The 15,702-nt window shown below is 47.2% G+C and overlaps 1 protein-coding gene across 36 annotated transcripts in view; it reads left to right on the top strand.

Annotated features, from left to right (window-relative positions):
- The window catches only part of ARVCF (ARVCF delta catenin family member), a 608,790-nt gene extending 602,290 nt beyond the window's left edge, over nucleotides 1–6,500 (top strand). For 18 of the 36 annotated variants that reach the window (XM_083479026.1, XM_083479007.1, XM_083479028.1 and 15 more), the window contains 2 exons: nucleotides 764–877; nucleotides 4,530–6,500. In XM_083479026.1, coding sequence (XP_083335152.1) covers nucleotides 764–865 — 102 coding nt within the window. In that variant the 3' untranslated portion in view covers nucleotides 866–877; nucleotides 4,530–6,500. The remainder of the gene's footprint in view (nucleotides 1–763; nucleotides 878–4,529) is intronic. The other 18 variants (XM_083479021.1, XM_083479017.1, XM_083478996.1 and 15 more) reach the window with 1 other exon arrangement.
- Nucleotides 6,501–15,702: the final 9,202 nt, after the last annotated feature.

The raw sequence follows: 15,702 nt of genomic DNA, 5'->3' as shown, positions 1-15,702 counted from the left end.
GAGCAAGCCAGTAGCAGCCACTGTTGGAATGCAAAGCAATACATCATTGGGGAGGACCTGTGGCCCAGAGGTAGAGTGCTCCGTGAGGCAGAGCCGCAACACTAGCTCCTGGACAGCAGAGTTGTTGCTGCTTAAAGGGAAGAGAAGGGGACAAAGCAGTGGGGAGGTTGGCGCAGTGTTTACACACTGGCAGGATTGCCGGATTGGCTCTGCTGATGTGCTTGCACCGCGCCTGCCACTTTGCCACAACTCCCCTGCTGGGAAGCTAACACTCTGTCCTAATCCCACCCTGGGCAAGTCACTTCCACTGGGTAGCCCTCCAGATGTTGTTGTACTCCAACTCCCATCAGCTCCAGCCAGCATGGAGTGGTGGGGGTTGTCGCCCAGCAATCTCTTATGGGACAGGGTGCAGATTCCCTAGCCCTGCAATGCAATATCCTCCTCTCCTCCAAAGGCAAGGTGTGTGTTGATCTCCAGTGCTTGCAGTTGATTGGCTCCGCTGCTGGGAGAGCCACTTGTCGTAAGCTGCAATTACGTTGATGCATCCAGCACTGTCTGCCTAGCGCTCACGGCTATTGTTATTAGAGTTTGGAATGAAGCATGCTTTTTACTGATTCTGTCTCTCTCCCTGTTTCTCTGTCTCTCTCGTTTTCTTTTCTGCACTAATGCTACCTTGCAAACCTTTTGAACTGGCAAGTTTGTTTGTCTGTTTGATTAATCTGCTCTGTTTTGCCTTTTTAACGCCTCACCCTGTCTGCTGCAGAATGACACAAATAGGAAAACCATTAACAGGAGTAACAGGGCTTCGGTGACTCTGGTGGATGCCCGTGACCCTAAACCCCAGCCTGTTGACTCCTGGGTCTAATTTGCATGCATGGTAGGTCTTTTTCACGGTAATTGGTGCTCGTGATTAACTTTTCTTGTTTGCGCATGGTGTTGCATCGCTGTGTGTTCTCTCTGCCCGCCTGGCTCCTTTGCAGTCAGAAGCAGATAGGAAATTGCTTTCAGTGTGTTCTGTTTAATATATATTTCACTCATCACTGTTTGATAAAATGCTGCAATGCACTGCTGGTGGAGTCTATTGTAACCCATCTGAAATGTACGTGAAGCTAAGCAACTGGTTGCAAAACTCCCCGCCATCTGCTTTTGAAACAGAAATTCCTGATAAAATTTTCCTGAAAAGGAGGTGAAACGGTGTTCTTATATATGGAGCCAGAATACTTCCAGTTCTCCGTGTATTTTCACTTTTATTAGCAGCCCGATGTTGAGGGTCTTCTTCGGTGCCTTCAAGGATTTGCTGATCAATCCACTACCACAAAACTGAGAGGGGAGAGGTGGCCATGTAACAGCTGAGATCAAAATGGATCCCCATGTCCCATGGACAGAACAGGCAGCCCTTAGTATCCCGAGCCAAAATTGCAGGAGCTCTGCTTACCATACCCTAAGTGCAGCTCAAAACCATTCCCTTATCAACAAGCTTGATCCAAGGGCAATCTGGAGCAAGTGGATGCCTTCTCCTGGAAAACGGGCACAGTCTTCTGACTCCTAGCCCTTTAGACCAGGCTTCCTCAAACTCTGCCCTCCAGATGTTTTGAGACTACAATTCCCATCATCCCTGGCCAATGGTCCTGCTAGCTAGGGATCATGGGAGTTGCAGTCCCAAAACATCTGGAGGGCCGAGTTTGAGGAAGCCTGCTTTAGACAATGGCTCATTGTGCTCTTGCCTGATCTCGTTACTGGCCAGTCCAACCACAGATCAACAGTTCCATTTCTTGCTGCAATCCCAACCTGATAGGCTCACTTTTTCTTACACACTTGCTTGCTTTCTTCTTCCACGTTGATTTCTCACAGATATTCTCTCTCAGCTGCTCTAGCCACAGCCGGACTGTGGTACAGTCATACCCTTGACCCAAGTTTGACTTCCATTTTAGAATTTGCCACGGTTTGTCAGATATGATGTTGCATGGAAGCAATGTGAACCTCACCGTTCTGACTGTTGAGCAATGAAACCATGCTTTGCAGCCATGGTGGCCAGCACAACTTGGGTCTTCCTGTCTCCAGAGTCTCAATAGGCAAGAACCTAAGCTCTGTTCCAGTGGTTTGAGAAGCATCTCTCAGGACACAAGGGGATACTGTAGCATCATGGCAGCTGGCTTCACCCCTCCATGTTGTTGTTGTTGATGATGATGATACGAACCAGGAAATCCCTTGTTTGAATCTCACCACATCCAAGCTCACTAGATGGCCTTAGACCAGCCACTCTTTCTGACCTACTTTACAGGGTTGTCAAGTAGAATCATAGAATCTTAGAATCATAGAATCATAGAGTTGGAAGAGACCACAAGGGCCATCGAGTCCAACCCCCTGCCAAGCAGGAAACACCATCAGAGCACTCCTGACATATGGTTGTCAAGCCTCTGCTTAAAGACCTCCAAAGAAGGAGACTCCACCACACTCCTTGGCAGCAAATTCCACTGTTGGAACAGCTCTTACTGTCAGGAAGTTCTTCCTAATGTTTAGGTGGAATCTTCTTTCTTGTAGTTTGGATCCATTGCTCCGTGTCCGCTTCTCTGGAGCAGCAGAAAACAACCTTTCTCCCTCCTCTATGTGACATCCTTTTATATATTTGAACATGGCTATCATATCACCCCTTAACCTCCTCTTCTCCAGGCTAAACATGCCCAGCTCCCTTAGCCGTTCCTCATAAGGCATCGTTTCCAGGCCTTTGACCATTTTGGTTGCCCTCCTCTGGAAAAGGAAAAGGAAAAAAAATTGACCAGCTTTACAGGGTTGCAGTATAGATCACAGCAAGTGAATGGATGTGCCGTTCTTTGAACGCTGTATTAAAGCACAACTTAAATGCTAAATATTATTAATGTTGCTGTGATTTATCCCCCTTGCCTCGTTCATTCTCTAAAGAAGGTTCCTTCCAGACATTGCTGGTCTGCAGCACCCATCTTCCCTGACTGCTGGCCATGCTGGTTGAGGCTGGTGGGATTTAGAGCAACTAGAGGGCACCATGTTGGCAACCTTTGTTCTAAAGCAAGGACCTGTTTCAAACCCCAAAGTGTGTTATAGCTGGGATTATTTAAGGATTTTTGCAGAGGGGCTGCTCTACGCAGTTCTGCTCCAACTATGGAGATAACCCTGGGGCAGAGTTTTGCCTATTCCTTCCTCTCTTCTGTTCCTTTAGAATACAGTGGAACCTCAGGTTACGTTACCCTTGGGTAACGTAACTTCAGGTTGCGAAAGCGGCAAACCTGGAAGTGTTTCACCTCTTGCGCATGCGCAGAAGTGGTCTCTCCGGTTGCGAAAACTTTGGGATACGGCCGGACCTCCGGAACGGATCCCATTCGCAATCGGAGGTACCACTGTAATGTGTTACCTTCCAGGTAGGGTTGGGTGGTCTCCTTCCTGTTTACCTCAATAGGAGCGGAGACTTTTCAAGTTTCCCAGTCAAGATCGCCAAAGAAAAAGCCCCTGTAGTTCCCACCATCTCATCTGTCACAAACTCCCTACCCTGACTCAGGGCTGGCCCAAGACATTTGGCTACCTGAGGCGAACCACAAAATGGCGCGCCCCCCACCAAGGAAGGACGTGTGAGCGAAGGTCTACACCAGGAACAAGGGCGGAATGAAGATCTACATTGGGAACACGGGTGGGAGTCATATCTACCTTACCCAACGATTGAAGTGGGAATCAAAGGCCGTCGCGGGAGCGAAAGGGCCCCGCTCTGAATGATGCTAAGTGGGTGCAGAGCCCAGGAGACCCCAGAGGGAAGCCCCTGCCATTTCCTCCCTAGGGGTGAGGAGGAGACCAGCAGCACCTCCTATTCACCAAGAGGCCATTGTAGAGGTGGCATGGCGGAGTGGGTGGGGGCAGCAGATCCACGTGGCAAATCTGCCACAGACACACCCCTTGGTGGATCCTTGGTGACAGATCCAGCCTTCAAGGAGTGCACCACAACTGTAGCAGCAGCAGCAGATGGGTTCCTTGGAGGCCAGATCTGCTGCCCTTGTGGATTCTGCCACTTGAGGCGCTTTTCTTACCTTGCCTCTTGCATGGGCTGGCCCTGATGCTGAGCATCCCCCCCCCCCAAAAAAAAACACAAACTTGAAAGAGAGGTAGCAGCAAGCACTTCCCTCAGGGAGAAGCCCCTGTGCCAATACAGTCAAACCTCGGTTGTCGAATGTAATCTGTTCCAGAAGACCGTTCGACTTCCAAAACGTTTGACAACTGAAAACTGAAAGCGGAAGCCTTGATACAATAGGGAAACTCAAGACAGAAGCCGCGTACCACGTTCAGCTTCCAAAAATTGTTCAAAAACCGAAGCAGTTAATTCCAGGTTTCCGGCGTCTGGGAGCTGAAATGTTCGACTACAGAGACGTTTGAGAACCGAGGTTTGACTGTACCTTGTTTTAATTTTCTTCCTTAATTTCAGATGCTCTTAGAATAAAACCTATTTGGAGTCTGTGGTGCCTCCCTGCTCCATTACCCCTATTAATTAACTCTTGCTTTTCTTTTTTTAGGGCTAAAGTCCCGCCGCTTGTTTTGTTATTGTTATTATTATTTTTCCTCAACTAAAAAAGAAGAAGAAGAAGAAGACGACTCAACAAACAGGATCTCATTAATTAACCATCACTGCCATTCAGATATGGAAACGCCTTGGCGCTTGCGTCGGTGGAACCAACCAACCAGGCTGCAGATTCTCTATGGGGCAGGGACAGGGCGACGGACCATCAGCCAATCCCAGAGCAGCATGCCTTACAGCAGGGACCATTCTGCTTTTTAAGAACCAATCACATTCAGGCCCAACATCTCCCTGCCCTTTCAAACTTCCGCACAGAAAGGCGCAAGACAATTTCTCCAAGCTTATGTCGGACAGGTTTGGTTCTTAGCTGACTCTTCTATGTGGATGGTGCCAAGTTATGAGTTGAAGGTCATGAGATGGGTAAGGAGAAGAAGAATGAGAAGTTTTTAAAAAAGAGAAAGAATTCACATGTGGAAAGAAAAAGTGCAGAATATTCGGAGTATATCTTAGGTATAGTCATAAAAAAACAACTTAGCACTTTTTCCTTTCTTTTTGAACTGTGATTTTTTTAAAGCAAGTTTTTTTGTGGCCTGTTGTTGAGGTTTTTATTCTTTGATCCAATGGAAATGCAGAATTGTGGAGCTGAAGTTGGATGGATTTTGACGAAAGGAGAGAAAGAGTTGGGGAAAATCTTGGTGGACTGGCTTGGAAAGATGGAAGCTGGAATTGACGTGGGCTGTATACTTTGCTTTTGAAGTAAATGATATCACACTGTGCTGCCTATATTATCATTAGTGTTCCATTCATCTGCCTTTTGACTTCTGTAATGGCTCTGTTTATACTTTCCAAACATATAAATGATTCATTCGAGGTTTCGCTGTCCTCCTTCAGGGGGGGAAAAGTGATAACGACATCCCCTGACCACACAGACATGGTTGACTTTCTGTTGTTGCTGATGAGTGCTTCTTAATTTTCTAGGCTGCTGGTGTTGAGTTGACGGCAACATGATGTCAGCATCGCGCTCCCCACCCACCAGTATTTAAAACTTTTGGGGAAAGTGGGATCTTCCTTGCAAGGAAGATGTTTCAAATGCATCATAAACTTCATATGCCTCTACTCTTTTTTGCTGGTAAAATGTTAATAATCGCCACCCATTGCTGGATCTCATGTATGATTTTGGCTAAGCTATTAACAGAGTGCTTCAAAGGGAACTATAATATGTTTTGAGCCACCCATGTGTGGATAGATTAGTTTGTAATTAATTAGGGTTGTACACTCGAGGAATGACGACATCCTATTTATGTGCAAAGCCTTATTACCTAGGATCGCTGTTATGGGTCTTTGGCGAGATGTTTGCCACTGGTGCATATAACCATTTCCCTAGTCCTGTGCATTGTGTACAATGATGCTTTGTGCTTTAACCACATTAATTTCTTTCGGGTTTGGTCTGTTGTAGAGAGAAAATGGAAGCAGAACCTTTAACTGTGCAGTGCTATGCACCCCCCTGAAAAGTAAGTCCCATTGAGGTCAATGTGTCTTACTCCTCAGAAATCAGGCATAGGATTGCAGTCTGAATCTTCAATTCCCCTTACCCCTGCCTTCTCTCTCTCTCTCCCTTGTTGCTAAAATGAGTTGGTTGCCATATTCACTTAAATTATGTGATTGGAAAGCACTTTTTGATTTTTTTAAAAAATAATAATCCAGCAAATTTCATTGGGGGGGTGGGTGTCGTGCTGTTTCCTTTGTAATTTAAAATGAAGTTTGGGGTGGGGTGGGGAGGGCAGGGGAGAGAATAAAATAAAAAAATGCTGTATTAGTTAAACATCTAACTTTTTTGTAAAAAAAATAATAATAATAGTAATAATAATAATAAAAATCCATAAAAAGAAAGAAAGAAAGAAAAAGCAAGCATCAATAGCTTTGTATCTTCTGGAATATAAAGAAAATAAAATTTGACATGAATTACATATATAAATATATATCTCTATCTATATATTGTGCAGAAAATAGGTTGCCAAAACCGTGTGACATTTGTAGCAGGAAAGCATTTTGCAACAATTCAGGGAAAAGACTGGTGTCAGAAGCTATTTGGCAATTTGACTGGTGCAGACACAAGCATGTACCTGCCCCTCTCTGCCCCCAGTCTCTCGCCCCCTAACCCATCACAGTCACGTAACTGGGGTTACCTCTGAGTCTCTTTATGGAAGCAGAGGCACATGGCGCCAGTGACCTATAGGAGGGAGGCCCATGCTGGCCCAAGATCTCTTTATTGGCCAAAGAACACAGGTGGATCTGCTTTGGATTCTAACTGGAGACCTCTTTGCCTCCGTGATCTAAACAGTGAAGAGTGGAACAGGATCAATATCTTTCTTGCTTCTAACAATGGTGCTCTTTTCATACTTCTACTCTTGATAAGTGAAGACCCTTTTAACCGGGCTGTACATTTTTATATCATCTATATACGAATCGTATGTAATTCCTTTTTTCTTTTCTTTTTTTGTATACAAAGGGTTTTTTGTTTTGTTTGGTGTGTTTTTTTAAAAGAAAAGCTCGTCTGCAAGTTGTAACTAATTGAGTCTGCTGCTCTGTAGTTTTATTAGACCCCCCCTGCAAGCGAATCGTCTCAGTCACCCTGGCTTCAGTCTATGCTCTGGTCCTGCCTTTTATTTACCAAAAGAAATGGGAGTCAAATTGCTACTTGGGGGGTGGGGTGGGGGTATAAATCTCCCCCATTTGTTCACTGGCATTTCTGACGATCATGCAGCTGCCCTTTTCCTGCTGACTGCCCCAAAGATCTCTTGAGCCTTCCAGGAACATAGGAAACTGCTTTCTACTGAGTCAGACCCACTGGTCCATCCAACTCAGTACTGTCGACACGGACAGGCAGCAGCTCTCCAAGGTTTCAGAGAAGGAGCCCCCTCCTAGCCCTACCTGGAGATGCTGGAGAATGAATCTGGGACCTTCTGCATGCAAAGCAGGTGTTCTACCACTAAGCTATGCCTCTTCAAATATTTTGAGGCAGAGAGATCCATAATCCGAAGGTCTAATTTCCACTGGGAGGTTAATATAGGCAGGAAGAAATGGCCAGGAAAGGGGAAGGGGAAGATGACCGGCAACAGAGACGCCTGGAATGCGGAAGCAAGCAATGGATTGCGGAATGGAATGCAGAAGCAAGCAATTGGCACAAGCTTTCCCAGGGCGATGTGCTCAGTGGGTGAAATGGGGGGAAAGCAGAGCTACTAAGTTTTCATTAGCCAGAGGGAAAGCTTCATTCTTCTGCTCAGTCATGGTAGCTCATTGGACCTGCTACCTATGGATTGCAAAACCACAAAAAATGGTACGATGCAAGCAAATAGTTGCATCCTTAAACTGCATAATTGATTTTGGCTGCCACATTCGGCTCTGTTCGCTCTATGTGTGTGTGTGTGTGCGCATCTAATCACATATACCCTGCCTAGACATTTAATCCTTCTCAAGGGCTCTGGAGAGTTTCACTTCTGCAAGGCACTTGAAGGATTGATAGCCTAGTTTTTGGAACCGTGATAAACTGCTTATACAGAATCAGACCAATGGTCAGCCTGAATTGTCTTGTGAATATTCGAGCAGGAGGTGTTCACTCATGATTGCAGGCAGGATCAATTTGAGCATAGCTCAGTTTGTGGCCAGCGGTAGTCTCAACCCTGCAAGCTGCCACCATCCCCTTCTACTTTGAACAAGGCAGTGCAGTGGACAGTCTCAGATTAAAATGCTGGCAAGGGATTGGCCCTTTTTCAAGGGTGGTAAGACTGCTCAATCAACTGTATTGTTGAATCTTGTTGTCAGTGGCTCTCCAGGGTTTCAGGCTGGGATGTTCTTGGTCCTGCTAGCCAAGCTGGAGGTGCTAGGGATCAGTCTTGGAACTTTCAGCTTTCAACACATGTGTTCTACCTGTGAGTAAGGACCTCTCTCCAAAAGGCATTCTCCAACCCAAAGACCATTCAGGCAGTTTCAGGATTCCCTTGAGTCAAATTGCAAGCCATATGACTCATTTGAAACCTAGTTACAGGTAGGTAGCCGTGTTGGTCTAGCATAGTCGAAACAAAATAATTTTTTTTCCTTCCAGTAGCATCTTAGAGACCAACTAATTTAGTTGTTGGTATGAGCTTTCGTGTGCATGTGGCACTGTGGGTTAAACCACAGAGCCTAGGACTTGCCGATCAGAAGGTTGGCGGTTCGAATGCCCACGACAGGGTGAGCTCCCGTTGCTCGGTCCCAGCTACTGCCAACCTAGCAGTTCAAAAGCACGAAGTGCAAGTAGATAAATAGGTACCACTCCGGCGGGAAGGTAAACGGCATTTCCTTGCACTGCTCTGGTTCACCAGAAGCGGCTTAGTCATGCTGTACGCCGGCTCCCTCAGCCAATAAAGCGAGATGAGTGCCGTAAACCCAGAGTCGGCCACGACTGGACCTAATAGTCAGGGGTCCCTTTACCTTTACCTAAGGTGCTACTGGAAGGAAAAAAATTAATTTTGTGAACCTGTTAAGATGATGCTCTTAAGCATCATAAACCTAGGCTTGCCATTTGTCATGAAAATTCCTGACATGTCCTGGTTTTCGGATGTAAAAATGGCGTTAGGGAAAACCCGGGGGGGGGTGGAGCTCAACAATTTGGGGGTCTTCCTAAAAAAAAGCTCAACAGGTGTCAGGAATTTTTGAAATATGGCAACCCTACCTAAACCAGATCCAAAACATCAGTGTGGGCGATCCTTTGGCCTTCCTGATATTGCTGAACTACAACTCCCTTCGCCCCTTGCAAGCAAGGCGAATGACCAGGGATCATGGGAGTTGTAGTTCAACAACATCTGGAAGGCCAAAGGTTTCCCACGCCTGCTCTGCACAAAACACATCACTGATGTTGTCGTCTGAGCCAGGATGAACACTTAGCAATGCCATTGGGCCAGCAGTGTCTATAAGGACCCAAATGAAAGGACATTTGAAAAGTAAGGTGGTGAGCCAAAAGGATTCGTCTATCATTCAGGAGACCTCGCCAGGGAGCAAACTGGCTGCTAGGATCACTTGCTCCTCACCCACGGGGCCTGTTTCTTAGTATTTGTATTGGCTGTCTGTCCCTTTAGTACGCCAGAGCTTCTTGTAGCTGATCCTCGCCAATATTAGCTGTTCATGAGATGTAAAACTGACAGAGAGAACCTTGGCAATGTGTGCCAGGGCTGTCAGTAGGAGTCTAGGTGGCTTCTCCTTCCGTGTTCTGTCTAGTGGCAATTTTTACTCTGCTTGTACGTAGCAATAAGTAGGCATTTACGGTAATAGGTCAGTTGTAGGAATCTCAGCACTGCTACCTGTCCATGGGCAGTGACAAAAAACCCCACAATCCCCACCCCTTTTGTTAACCCTTCTATTGTGAATGCCACCACCTGCTGGCTTTGAATGCTCAAAATAGAGCCTCCTAGTTCAGGAGCAGTATTCACTTCTTATTTCTAGATGCATTGTGGCCAGTTAGAGGGCTTAGGGAGAAGGAACTGTGGCCCTCCAGATATAGTTGAAAATGGACAAATCGTGTCAGTTTCGATTTCTCTCCATTTCTCCTTTCCCCACACTTTAAGTTCAGCTCTTCACATTTCCACATCAGTTTGCATTTTTTTTAAAAGTTACCATCAGCATTTTACTGCAAATTTCTCCCAGTGTACTCATTTTTGTATGCAATTTTGCCTAACGCACTCGTTTTTTTTGCAAGACAGTTCCCCCTAATGCCATGCCCTTTTGTATGTTATTTTCATGGGCACACACTTTTTAAATGCACACTATGCCCTAAAATATGCATCTTTGTACACGTGACTTGGCTTATACTTGGCTGGAGAACTGCATTGCAAAATTCAGAGCAGCGCGGATTTCAAAGGATGGCTGTTTGCATATTGTTTCGGAAAGCGTGAATTAGGTAGGTTCGCCTTTAAATGCAAACCAGATCCAATTTCTCCCCCTAGATATGATTGGACTACAGTTCCCATTATCCGTGGCTATTTGGGTATGCTGGGTGGTGCTGATGGGAGTTGAAGTCTCTTGCCCTTAGGTAAACTATGTCTGTTGTGGCCTGCACATCCCCAGGGCACTTTGCTGTGGGACCAGATTGATGTCGGTTCTTGTTTATCAGTTCTCCGCGGTCCCTTCTTCATAGCTCCTGCTTGCATCATGGGCGTCCTCTCTGATCCATGGCAGAGTTTGAATGTGCTACAAATCTCCTTGCTTCCCCTACCCCCTGGATAGCAAAGGCAAGATAAATTACACCACATGTGCAAATATATGAAAAGGTGCTTACGTCATATGCTGTGCGGAGCTGACCTAATACTATTTTCTTGTTTTGACCCCGCCCTGCCTGTCGCACGCTCTTTGGCTGTTGTGTTATGCTGCCGTTTCACACAATTGCCAGTGCAGCAGCATCAAGGCAAGAGCCTTGCTTGTTTACCCAGGCAGGCAACAGTGGGTCAGGGTTCTCCTAGCCTCCTTGCCCTACATATGGGCTTTTATGTAGGGATTTGATTGGCCACTATAGGAAATGGGGTGCTGGTGTAGCTCAAGAATAGCCAGAAGTTGCTGGACCACAATTCTCTCCATCCCTGACTATTAGCCATGCAGGCTGTGATGGAGCAGAAATCTCATCCAGAAATATCTGGAGAACCCATTGGACTAGATGAGTATGCCTCTGGATACCATTTGCTGGGAATCACAAGCGAGGAGAATGCTGTTATGCTCAGCTCCTGCCTTCAGGCTTCCCATAAGTTTCTATGAGAATAGGATGTTGGAGGAGATGGACCATTAGCCTGGTGCTACAGAGCTGCTGCTGCTGCTGCTGCTGCTGCTGTTGTTCTTAGGATCTTTGGTCTAACTCAACAAGGTTCTTCTTAAGTTCTTAACAGTCATGGCTCAGTTTTGGCACTGTGGGGCTCTCATTCTATTGGCCTTCATTCACAAGAAACAGTCCAGGGTTGAATTTATTGTGCCAAATTTCCAGATTAAGCCAACCTGCTCCATCAGTCTGAGCTGCCATCCCTGTTCTGTTAGTGATGGATGGAGTTGGTGGGATATTGCTCTGGACCAATAACAGAACAGGAAGGAGAACCTGTGGTCCTCCAGATGTGGCTGGACTATAGCTACCATCCTCCCTGAACATTGGTCATGGTGGCTGGGACTGATGGGAGTTTTGAGTCCAACAGCACCTGGAGGGTGATAGGTTTCCCATCTCTGGTTTAAAGGTGGCACAGAACACAACGGTCCAATGCTTGACCCATGAGATCACGGCGTGCTAATGCTGATGGGATATGAGCTGCCCGTGGATATCAGGCATAGCCTTTTCATCTCATTCAAGCAAAGCGTCTGCACCTGAGACCACTAGGATGCTCAATGCAACCCTTTGTCACTCCTTGACTCCATTTGGGCAGTATCACATAAGACTAAAGATACCAAAGAGAGGCAGGTGTATTGGTAAGACCTGTGCGGAATAAGCTGGGGCAATGGGATGTGGAATGTGTGGCCCAACCATGATAGTGTGTGTGTGTATACTCAGTTTGGCCAAACTCCTGCATTTGGGCAGAGGATGCTGTCTGTGTTCCCAGAATTCTTGTAGGTAGTTTTGGACAAGGATACCTCAGAAATCTATAAGCAGATAGATGGTTCCCAGGCGGTTTGAGTGAGACAGTGGTTAATGGAACGAACTGTTATGGTTTCAAGAGGCAGCCACACCACGGCGTCTCTAAATATCATACCTGGAAGATTATCAGTGCTAGAGCTGACCCCAAAGGACCTTTCAACTTTTGACTTGAAAGTGAATTGAGGAGGGAGAGAAAGTTTCAATGACACCCACCCAATTCAGCTTTTTTTTGTTGCTATCACCTGTTTCATTGCCTTGGCATTGATGGAGTCCCTGCTGCTGGTGGGCATTAAAAAAAATAATCACCCACAAGGCTATGGAGTGAGAGGTCAAGAAACATTTGTCCTTGCTCGGATTGGCCTTTGTGACAATTCCAGGTCCTTAAGTACAATAGCTTTAAGCTCTGGCGGGGGTGTGTGGAGAGCAGGCAGGGGCATGGCTGGCACACATCCCGGGGGGCATGGCACGGCATGGCGCACATCCTGGGGGCATGGCATGCTGCCTGCAGGGGTGTGGCATGCGTCCTGGGGCCGTGGTGCCCAGTGCAGGGGGCAGCCGCAATGGCACCCCACCGGGATCGTGCCGCCAGGGGCGATGCGCTCCCCCCACACTCCTGTTCCTCTGCCAGTGCTTAAGTAGCAGCAACATGAAGTAATCTGAGTGAGGGCAGTGCTTCATTTCCTGACTGGTGCATTGTGGGTCAAGGATAGGACTCCCGCTCCGGCAGCTGGAGATACTATCAACACTGCTGGTGATCCACACGCTTTAGACCCCTGCTCCTCCCCCCTCAAAATCAGTGAAACCTCCTCCAAAGAACAAAACAAAAAAACTTTACAGCCTGAAAACAAGGTGGCAAACTTACGTCGGGGCATTTGAGTTCAGCACTCACCAACACCCATAAACCACAATGTGTGTTTCCACTTACCTGGTCTGGGACTATTGTATATTAAATTACACTCAGGGCAGACTTCCTTGACTTGGTGCCCTCCAGCTGTTGCTGGACTCCAGCTCCCATCAGCCCCAGTCAGAAATGGTCAGTAATGATGGGAGCTGTAGCCCAGCAACGTCTGGGCGGCATCTGTGTGGGAAAGGCTGTGGCATATGAGAAGGTTTAACAACACCCCAACACTGTTGGAGGCAGTAATGCCTTTGAACAGCAGTTGCTGGAAACCCCAGGAAGGGAGAGGACTCTGGTGCTGGGCTCCTGCTTGCAAATTTCTCACAGGCATCTGGTTGGCTGCTGTGGGAACATGATGCTGGACCAGTTGCACCACTGGCCTGATCCAGAAGGCCCTTCTTGTGTTTTTACGTTCTCAAGATGAGTGCATTCAGTTCCTGTTACCTTGTTAAATCAGAACCAGTATGCAGACACACCCGGTCATTGCTGCCTCTCGTTCTTCACATGAAGATCTCTGCTAAGCCTCTGTTGAAAAGCATTGTGTCGCAAGGCAGAAGGAGACCTCTGCCTGTTGCATATGACAAATTGGGGCTCTTTCATCTCAACAAACAGTGCAACCCCAACCATACCAGCTCAGAAATACCCCCACCTCCTGCAAAAGCCAGCAAGAGCCACACACTCTTTAAAGGGTGTGCGGCTCTTGCGGGGTTTTCCCGCCTGCATTCGCTCCATAAGACGCACACACATTTCCCCTTCCTTTTTTAGGAGGGAAAAAGTGTGTCTTATGGAGCGAAAAATACGGTAAGTCCTATTGACAATGGGGCTTACTGCTAGGTAAGAACTGCAGCCTTTGCCACTCTCGGATCCCTTGTACTCCCAGAGTCCCGGTAGCAAAACGAGGTGGTAGAATCTCTGAGCAAAGAGCGGACAGGACCACCTCAAACCGTAGTCGCCACTATTTTGTTGAAATCCTGGTGCTTGAGTAAATGGATCACATGGATTTGCCATGTAAGCAGAAATCGAGGACATCCGGTGGAAAGACTGAGGCCCGAGTTGCCGTATTTTTCGCTCTATAAGACGCACCAGACCATAAGACGCAACTAGTTTTTGGAGGAGGAAAACAAGAAAAAAAATATTCTGAATCTCAGAAGCCAGAACAGCAAGAGGGATCGCTGTACAAGGAAAGCAGCAATCCCTCTTCCTGTTCTGGCTTCTGCGATAGCTGTGCAGCCTGCATTCGCTCCATAAGACGCACACACATTTCCCCTTACTTTTTAGGAGGGAAAAAGTGAGTCTTATAGAGCAAAAAATACGGTAACTGTTCCAAGGAAACCCAAGCATTTCAACCCAAAAAGGTTATAAGGGCAAGCAAAACAATGAAAATACAAATGCTTGCATGTCAGATATGGGAGGTCATTTAGTCCAGAGTTTTCCAACATCTAGGCCCCTAGATGTTGCTGAATACAGCTCCCTTCATCCCTGACCTATGACTAAGCTAGCTGGGGATGGTGGGAGTTGTAGTCATAAAAAAATCTGTGGACTCCAGATGTCAAAGGATACTGATCCATTCCAAGCTCCAGCTCATGCACGGAATTTATGGCTCTGGCACCAGAGATGGATTTACGGCAGGGCAACCGGTTCTGTCGCACTGGGTGCCAAGCCTGGGGGGCGTTTCAAGGCGTCACAGCTATGATGTAGTGAATTGAGCAGAATGGAAGACCAGCGACATGTTTGTGTGTGCCAAATTGTGGCCTTGCACGGGGTACCGCTGACTTTTGAAAGACCCAGGGCCACCTCTGCAAGCATCTCTGATAGGTAGACCTTCCAGCCTCTTCTTCCAGCAAAGGTAGAAAGTTTCTAACTCGCAGGAAGTGTGTTTGTTTGACACAGATGAACGCCGCCAACGTTGCATGGGCTCTTCTGACCCCTTCTTCCTTGTCAGGGGTGGCCATGTTGAGGGACTGCAGTGCCCATCGTCCCTGACCATGCTACATGCAGCGAGTTGTGACGCAATGAGCGCATCGGTGCATGTGTGTGTGTCAACTGGACCTTAGCGGCGTGCCTCAGCAATGTCCCTTTGTGGCCAGCACCTTTGCGGCCCAGTTCATGCCTCTGAGGGGCATCTGCCACAATAACCCCCCACACAAGGGAATCTCTTTAAATCGCCACCCGGCCGTTTGGGCTTTTGTGTCTTTGGAACGTAAGATGAGGGGTGCGCTAAGCACTTTTGGGGGTAGGCAGCTGTGGCCCCAGACTTTTAAGTGGATATAAGATCGTCGTGCCCCGGGGGGGGGGGGGCAGGAGCGTGTGGATCCCACAAATCCAGCGGAGGCCGCTTTCAACCCCAGCAAGTTCCTGGCGAATTAGTAGCCAATGTGTTTGTAAACAATCATGTGCCTTAAAATTTTCTCACGGTGGGGTGGGGTGGGAAGGAAATAACCCAAACCCTTAAAAAGAGTGGAATTTAAAGAGAGAGAAAGAAAAGACAATTAAAACCAACAATGTGTGCTTCTGTACTCTTCCTCAAGGTGGTCGCTCTGGTTTAGACTGGGGGAGGGCGGTCGCAGGGCTGGGGCCGGGGAGTCTTTTAGCATTGTATTTAAACTGTACTATAAACAGACTGATTTGGTTTTA

This window comes from Podarcis liolepis (genome assembly GCF_965112155.1).
Source record: "Podarcis liolepis genome assembly, chromosome: 15".
NCBI classification, from domain to species: domain Eukaryota; kingdom Metazoa; phylum Chordata; class Lepidosauria; order Squamata; family Lacertidae; genus Podarcis; species Podarcis liolepis.
This window is presented reverse-complemented; position numbering and strand designations above follow the sequence as displayed.